Source organism: Diabrotica undecimpunctata, chromosome 2 (genome assembly GCF_040954645.1).
Source record: "Diabrotica undecimpunctata isolate CICGRU chromosome 2, icDiaUnde3, whole genome shotgun sequence".
NCBI classification, from domain to species: Eukaryota; Metazoa; Arthropoda; class Insecta; order Coleoptera; family Chrysomelidae; genus Diabrotica; species Diabrotica undecimpunctata.
In genome coordinates, this window is record NC_092804.1 from 44,836,236 (window position 1) to 44,845,027 (window position 8,792).

The window sequence follows — 8,792 nt, forward strand, 5'->3', positions numbered from 1 at the left end:
TTTATCTGTATCTACTTATCGCTATCTGTTGTTTCCCCCCATTTTGCCCTCGATCCACGATCTCATCTGCAATAATTTTACTTCATATTTTGTCTTTTTATCTAATAATGTGGCAGCGTAATTTCCTGGTTATATATATTTGGCTAAAAGTATTTTTTAAATTATGTAACATTTCGTTTCCAGATAGCTCTTGACAATATTATCTTAATCAATTTCTCTCCATCTTTCTTTTTATCTTTGCAATTCTTCTATCGATATTAGCTGTTATGAATGATTTTGTTTGACACGTTTAGTTGACCTACTTGGGTGCATAGTTTTCAATATATACCAGTTTTGCCAAACTATATTTTTTCCTATTTTTTGCCCTTTTTATACAGAATTGTTAACTTTCCTTTTTCCTTAATGTTGCCTTTGATTGTAGTATCTAAAAAATGTAGTCTAGTGCTTCGTTTTAGAGTTTGAGTAAAATCGTATCTCTGTATCTGGAAGATATTGTGTTATTGCTACAGTTGGATCCTTTTCGTATTACAATATATGTATATTCTCTTCTTCTTGAGCCTGTTTGCATTCACTTTTGGCCAAACGCCTGATTTATTGTTCTTCGTTTCTGAAGATCTTTCTTTTTTTTGAGCAAAACTTTCTTAACGCGTGCTACGGTCGGAGCGTTGGATCGCGCAGAGGTATGATAGAAAAAGACAAACGACTAAAACAATAGATCGCGCAAACCACATTATTGTATACCTATAGATATTTACATTATAAGAAAGCGATGCTTTATGCTTTCCCCTTGTCGGTCAGTCGCGGAAGGACACATCCCGTGTTTTTTGTTATTTACTAATCTTTAAGTATAACTCTGGCTTTATACGTTTCATTTTTGGTTTTAATTTTTGAAAAATTTCTTACGGAGGAGGCTGTTTATCTTGATATAGAGCCAATCTTTTATGTCATGTGGATCTTCTACATAGATGTTTTTAATTGTAAGGATTTGGTCCGATTACTGTTTATGGTTCGTCAAAAAGAATGATATATTCTCAAATCATTATATTTTCTTCATATCATATCTATCCATGTTTTACAACAACTTTTCTAACAAATAATTTGCAGTTACGGTAACGAAGAAGTGGTACCACAATGTAAGCTAATAACTTTTATTTTACTTAACTTACCTTATCAACCCTAGTAATAAAATGGTTTAATGCTCTTAAAGATGCTCGTAAAATCCTTGAAGAGAATAACTTAAACGTAAATATAATACGATGGAAGTTTAGGCATTTAGATACTAGTTTTATAGTCCTTTTATTTAGTAATTAACAGTGAAATGGCGAAAAATTAAACAGCATTTTTATATCAAACTTTTATCTGAATTCGTGAGTTATATCAAGTAAATTATTCCTTATAAAAAATAAGATACAAGAACGTAACAGACAGGCAATAAAACATTGTTTATTTGGGGATATAAATTAAAAACATCAATTTTCTTAAACAAATGGAACCGTTTACTTATGTCGAATTGGTAGTACACTTTGTTTTTCTGTTATAAACTATTGTTATAACTGAATGCCGCATGCAAAGTATGTATTTATAGGCTCTGATGTTCAACAACTACCTAATTATTTACATATCTTAAAAAATTGTCGATCTAAATGTTAATATAGTCTTCGTCAAATCAAGAGTCACTAACGTCTGACAATTTATTAATTATGAAAAATCACAAATCAGAAATTCAAATTATGTGAATTAAAGTTTTTTTTTCTGCGATAAGATAAAGATAAAGGAAGTAGTTTAACATGATTATTAACCATATTTTCAGAGAAATATGGTTAACATTTCTGCATTTCTCTAAACAATTGTTTCACTGAGCTGGTGTGTTTTACGTAAAAACGGTTTGTTTCAGCGTACTGCATACATAAGTATCAATATGTGTTAAATCAAGTGAATAAAATAAGGATAAGAAAGTCCTTATTATGGAAAAATACTCTTCAAAATTTTCTTAAAGCGGTTCTAGTGGAACGGAAGCCAAATAAGGCTCTCGTGGCAAGTAAGACCCATGTTGCAACTATTGCACTATTGAGCATTTGTCCTCTATGTTCGCCTTTCACGAAAAATACACCACAGACACCACTCACCAAATCTTTATACGATCATTATAAAGGGGTTGTCTCTACGATGCTGTTTAGTTATTTAAAATCAGGTCCATTGGGTGATTCGCCGGTAAATTAGCAAATCGATTCAAAAAGATGTGACATTTCTTCTAAATTCACACAATTAAGAAAATATGGGTTGTTTGCATTTAAAGCAAATCTAAGGCATAGTACGTAACTCTTACCGTTTGCCTGTATTACTCAAGTAACGTCAATATATATTTTACCTTTATAAAAAATTATCAATCTCTACGACTCTGTTTAGTTATATTAACTCAGGTCCATTGGGTGAGTTGTAGGTTAATTGGCAAATCAATTCAAAAAGTTGTGAAATTCGTCCTAAAATCACACAATTTGAAGAAAATATGGGGTTGTTTGACTGCTTTTAAATCATTGTTCAGACACAGTACACAACTACTGCTTATTATTCTGTATTATTCAAGTGTTTCCAATCTATATTTTATAAAAAAATTATAAATTAACATTTTTTTGGGTAGATATTTTCTTAACATTTATTTTAAGGGATGTTCTGCAGATACTACTTCTTGGACATTGTACAACCTCTTGAAATAGCCTTGCTTGGCTCAGATTAGTTGTTACGGTAACTGGATGACCACTAAAGTCTTTGTGTTTAGTTATAACGTGCTTCATGTAGGTCGAACTGTTGTAACAAATCTTTAATTCTGTATTATTCAGTGGCAGATGCTGGAAACTCTAAAATTCTTTGTATCCGAAGTTCTTTGAACGTCCAGTATGGTCAGGATATATACAAGCATATCCAATTAAAGATTCTTTTATGGTGTTTTTTACACCATTTAGAATCTGTACATCAGTTTATGTGTAGAGATATCTGACAATCATTGTCACCTGTCACTTGATGCGATTATAAGCTTCATGGCTTCACGCTTCTTTGTTATGGAGTATACCGAATTTTATGTAATGTACAGTTATTTTTAATAAAGTAAATATAGTAATAACGCATTTATTAACAAATAAATTTGAAATAAAAGAAATCACATAGTTACAATTACAGTTACAATTTGTGAATCAGATTGACGATTTAAAAAATATACCAGAAAAATTACATGCTATAAGAAGAAAGCCATATATTTTGGAACATAAGGAAATATTATTTAGTATTAACAGGTATGTCCCCTCCTTTGATAGACATCAAAATTTATTCCCAAAAAAAATTTATTTCAAAAAATTGTGATCTCGTTAATTGGATAATTGCACAATTTATAATTAATTAAGTTCACGAAATATCTTATCCATAACAATTAAAAACTGTGGTACTCATTCTGTTATTTTCTGAGACATTTTACAGTGTTCTATAAAATACTTTTACTTTTCAAATCTCTACTGGTTAAGAAATTTATGTAAATAAACGTAAAATAAAAAAAAGTGAGTAATTAATTTTTATTATAATCATTATGGAATAGAAAACAAAATAATCTAACGAAAACTGTTACATAAAAAAGGAGGCACGAACTATATTAATAAAATAAGAACACCACAAAGGTATCGGTCATGAGTAAGAGGATTTTTAATTAATTTTTGCCCATTAATCATAGGTCCAAAAAAAAAAATACTTTATTTCACGTGTCACTTCCAGCTCGGAAATCGTTGTCAAAAAGTTTAAAATTTTAAAATTTTCAAGTACCTATCTCTAATGGCATTTTTGATTAAAAAAAAATATTAATTACCATGTAAAATGTCACCAGAAAATATTTTCAGAACCATATTAATACGTGTAGAATAAAAATTTAAAACCGACATACACAACCTATTTAAAAAAGACTTATTTTCTTCAATTATAATGCCAAAAAGAAATATTTTTGAACTAAAAACAATGTTGAGATTACTTGCCCTTGTAAACGAAGTAAGGTAATTTGGATATAAGATATTTAAAATACTTTACCAATAAACAAAAAAACGAAAATGTAAACAAGTAAATATATTTTGACAAGTATCCTGCCTTTGTTCTATTAACTATTACCTAATTGATTCTAGACTAATACCATTTAAATCGTTGATAATTAGTAAACGTTTTGTAGTGTTATTTAATTTATTAATAATTTAAAAAACAAAAAGAATAAAAACAAATTAAAATAACTCTAATGAAACATTAAAGTGTTTCATCCTTTCAAAGATACAAAAGTCCGGATAATGCAGAAGTAGTAGGTACAGACATAAATTATTAAAAAATGCATTTAAAAAAAGGTGATCCTTACCACCACATTGATCCCTTTCCCCTGTTTTTGCTCCGGGCTGATATATTCCCAATGTTACTACCACCGGCGAAAGAAAGTAACATCACAATAACTGTCACTGTCACCTCCATGTTCTCAATGTCCACCCGCATATCACCTTGGTAAAAATCACGACAATCAACGAACACACCAGTCACAAAAAATAAACAATATCACCTCAGCCACACTGTTTACTATATTTACTTTTCTCGAGGGGTTTGAGACGTTGAAATTGTGGGGGTAGGGGGTCGAAATCGACCGAGATTCACCGAGTAATTGTTTGAGGAGGAGTCATGAGTCCTGACCACCCACTGCCGAGTCCTTTGACGTACTGAGTTATCTGCACGTGTGGTCCTTTCCACGTGCATCCTTGGCCGTCCCTCTCGAGACGCCGAAGCCAATCCGAACACCATACCACGCCCAAGGTCAAGCCTCCCGCGTCCAATTTGCCGCCATTGTACGGTAAAAATCTCGGAGGAAAATTCGCCTACCTTTAAAGGAAACTTGGTGAAAGCACTTCTATTATTCCACAGTCTAATATTAGTAGAATGTGCAGTACTTAATTTGATTTACATTAGACTGTGAAAGATTAAATCTCCGATATCTAAAATGTACAGAATCAATTAACTCTTAAGTATGGGAAGGATGTTTTGGCATTTCCTCTTATTTTTTGAGATTTTTTTGGGTTTGGGAATGGAATGCAGAGTTCTTTGTTGGTTCAACTAAAGAAGGTAATAATAAAGGTATTTTAATTGTCTACTTAATTATCCTTTATAATATTGTAAGATAATAATATACTTGCTACATACCTACCTACTGAAATCCTGTTTATAGTTCATCGGTTAGAAATATTAAAGCAGGTATCAACAAGTTAAAACAGGTTAAAATATATGTCCTGAGCTTACCTTTTTGTATCATAGATTGTTTTTTCTATTCAAAATCATTTCATTGTGTCTAACTCAGAATAATATTATACTTTGATACGTAGAGTGCATCTAATAAATATTATTTTCACTATTTGTAAATACAAAATAATAAAGTAGGTAATTATCACGTAAAGTTTAATAATACATAACTACACTGATAAAAAACTTTTTACAAAATTACTCTTTTAATTTTTTGTTCTCAAGCTGTGTTCTTTTATCATGTAAATATAATTTACCATTTTTAGTAGGTTTGCAATTTTACTTTAAACTGATGACAAAATTAATTTATTAAAAACAAATTTTTATTACCAAGTTACAAAACATGTGTATACTGTAGTATTATTGTGAAAACGATTTCCGAAGTGGAAATCGAAATGTCAATATAAACTTATTTTTATTATTCTAAAGATATTTTCTTGTGGCATTTTAAAGTAATTACTATTTTAATAGGAATAAGCTACAATCGAAGGTTAAAATAAGTTTATTGACGTTTCAATCTCCACTTCGGAAAACGTTCTCAAAATACAAAAATTAATAAATTAAACAAATTTTGTTTTTTTGTTACTTGGTGAAAAATTCTTCTATTTTAATTTTATCTGACTTGTTTATATTGACAATTAAGATATATAGATATTATACATTTTAAAGTAGACGACTTTAAAATGATATTGCCAATACTGTTGAGTTGCGTTCCTAGGACGACTTTATTGTAGGATAGTTCATTCGATTATACATGAAATCAACTTTAACTTGAGAATATCGGTCAGAAAAAATCAGCATGTAATTCGTCTTTAAAAAGACAACTACATGTCACGATGACACTAAAATTCTCCTGTTAGTGATTCCATGGTAAATTAAAAAAATTTAAAACTTATTTTAAAGTAAAATTGTAGCTTACGTCCAGTAAAAATAGTGAATTACTTTAATTTGATACAATTTCGTATAATAATTGAATCGTTTATTGTTGAAAAGAGACAAGCAATATTGTATAAGTTCTGAGAAATAAACAAAAAACTTTTTGGTTAAACCTCAACAAACCCTACGAAGTATATATATCAGTTTCAAACGTCATTTTCTTAGGAAATTAGTTTTATTAAAAAAAAATCAAAGAGTTACAATTTATTTATGTTTATATTTTAATTCGCCAGTTAACAATCTCATTAAAAAATGGTTTATGGTTTTTCGAATATGGTATTTTCACTGTATCGTATAAGATTTTAATGATTCCCTTATTAATATTGACGTTGTTATTTGATTGGTAATTTAGATATCTGTTAATATGTGTCGGTTATCTATACACCTGAGTCTCACATCCAGTATCCTTCCTTGAGATTAAAACATCGAGGAAAGGTAGTGTGTTATTATATTCATTTTCCACGGTAAATTTTATTGTCTCTTCTTTATCGTTTATATTATACAGCAATGTGACAAGCAAGCAACAACACTGTTGAGGCCATATTCATTCATTCAACATTCTCAAGTCTTCCTCCACCTGATCCTTAAATCGTCCTCTGGGTCTGCCTCTCCTTCTCGCTCCATCTATTCTTTGGTTATAAATGTTTTGGCGGCTCCATATAATTTATTCTATCTAATTTCCCTATTATCGTCTATTTCCAAGTTTCTCACTGGTTCTTGCTCTTGGAATTAAATATTCGGTCTTTTCTACATTTATTTCCAGTCCATTTTTTGTGTATTCATTTTCTAATTTTCAGAGCATATAGCACAGATCTTCTTCATCTTGAGCCGTTACCACTTGGTCATCTGCAAAGCTTAATGTGTAAGAGAAGTTGTTCCGGATTGGTATTCCCATCCCTTCACATTTCCTTTTCCATGGTTTTAATATTTTTTCGAGCAATATCTTGAATTGGCGTTGATACGGTGATGCCAAACATTGGAGGCCCAGGTATCACCAAAAGAAAGGTGATAAATGGAGTTTTTCAGTCGGTGGTAACCTACGCTGCCCCCGTGTAGTGTAGCAAACTGAACACTGCGAAATACGCTAAGCTGGTGGAGACTTCGCAAAGACTAATGCTCCTAAGGGTATCTAGCGCATATAGGACGGTTTCAAATGATGCTCTATATGTCATGGGAGCGGTGATACCGATCGGTTTGTTGTGCAAAGAGCGAGCGAGGGTATATGCGAGGAGGATGGATGTAAATATAGATGAGAATGAGAGAGAAAGAACGATAGTAGAGTAGTAGAGAGAATGGGCGAATGATAGCGGAAAGGCAAGGTGGACGAAGGAGCTTATTCCCGATCTGAAACCGTGGTGGGAATGTAAGTTCAGGAAACTAGACTACTTCCTGACGCAGTTTCTGACCGGACATGGTAGCTTTGGCAACTTCACAAATAGAATAGGCAAATCTGCCTTGGCAGGCTGTACTATTTATGGGGTACCGGACGCTCCCGCCCAAATTTTTAACTGCCAGAGATGGGCAAATGAGAGGGGAGATTTCGAGAGGCGAATGGGTTTCGGGCTGGATGAAAGAAACATGGTAAACATAATGTTGAGAGGAGAGAAATAATGGAGAGAAGTACACTGTCTGATTTCTGGGGTGATGAAGAAAAAAAAGCAGGAGGACAGAGGATGAAATTGAACCAGGGATCTGAAATTTATGGTTAATATTATTTATTAGTTTATGGTCTACCGTCTGAAATATTTTCTGATTTAAGGTAATAGGTATGGTTATTTATAAGTTTTTAGTTTTTTATTTTAGTTGTTCATTGAGTGGCAAGATCACCTCTCTGGAACAGTGGTTAAGGTTTTAGCCGGAACACGGTTAATCCGGCATTTAGATGTCCAAAAAAGATTTCCCCTACCGTTGCCTGTCAGAATTCAATGGATACCTTCTTAGGCTATTACTGGAATATGGTAATACAACAATTAAAAAAAAAAAGGTTTCCGACTATGAATCTGTCAAAATATTCCCACAAGAAAATTGACTTATATTACATTACATGATTATAACATACATTTGTATAAAGTATTGATTAAAAAGTTCTTTCTGGTTTATTATCAAATTCAGATTTAAGAAATTGGTACTTAATTTGTTGGGGCATCTCGTATACTATATTCGGCATTGCCATTTTTGATCCCTTAGATATATCGGTTGCCTAGTTTTTCGGAAAAGGTCTACTTTTGCCTGGCTTTGAAAGAATATAATTATTGTCATCCCTTTTTATAATAGTACATACTGTCCGTTGTGATATTTTTATTGCAGCAGCTACTCTCTTAAATAAAAAATTGTTTCAATTTCAATTCATTTCAATATGTAATTTTTTGAACAGATAAAACGAAAGTCGAAACATTGACATTGGTGTCGACACCCATTTAACACAAGTTGTTGTGCTTGAGAATTCACTGGTTTACCAGGCATACTTTAAAAATAAAAACCTTTAAAAATATTTCATACCTCTCCGTTGACGTGGTTTTAGCCAAATTTAGATAACTAAATGCTAATTTATATTATTC

General features: G+C 31.6%; 1 protein-coding gene across 1 annotated transcript in view; it reads right to left on the reverse strand.

Moving 5' to 3' along the window:
- Positions 1 to 4,711, reverse strand: part of wg (Wnt family member 1 wingless) — a 114,011-nt gene extending 109,300 nt beyond the window's left edge. The window contains exon 1 of the mRNA XM_072522792.1: positions 4,376 to 4,711. Coding sequence (XP_072378893.1) covers positions 4,376 to 4,506 — 131 coding nt within the window. The 5' untranslated portion in view covers positions 4,507 to 4,711. The remainder of the gene's footprint in view (positions 1 to 4,375) is intronic.
- Positions 4,712 to 8,792: the final 4,081 nt, after the last annotated feature.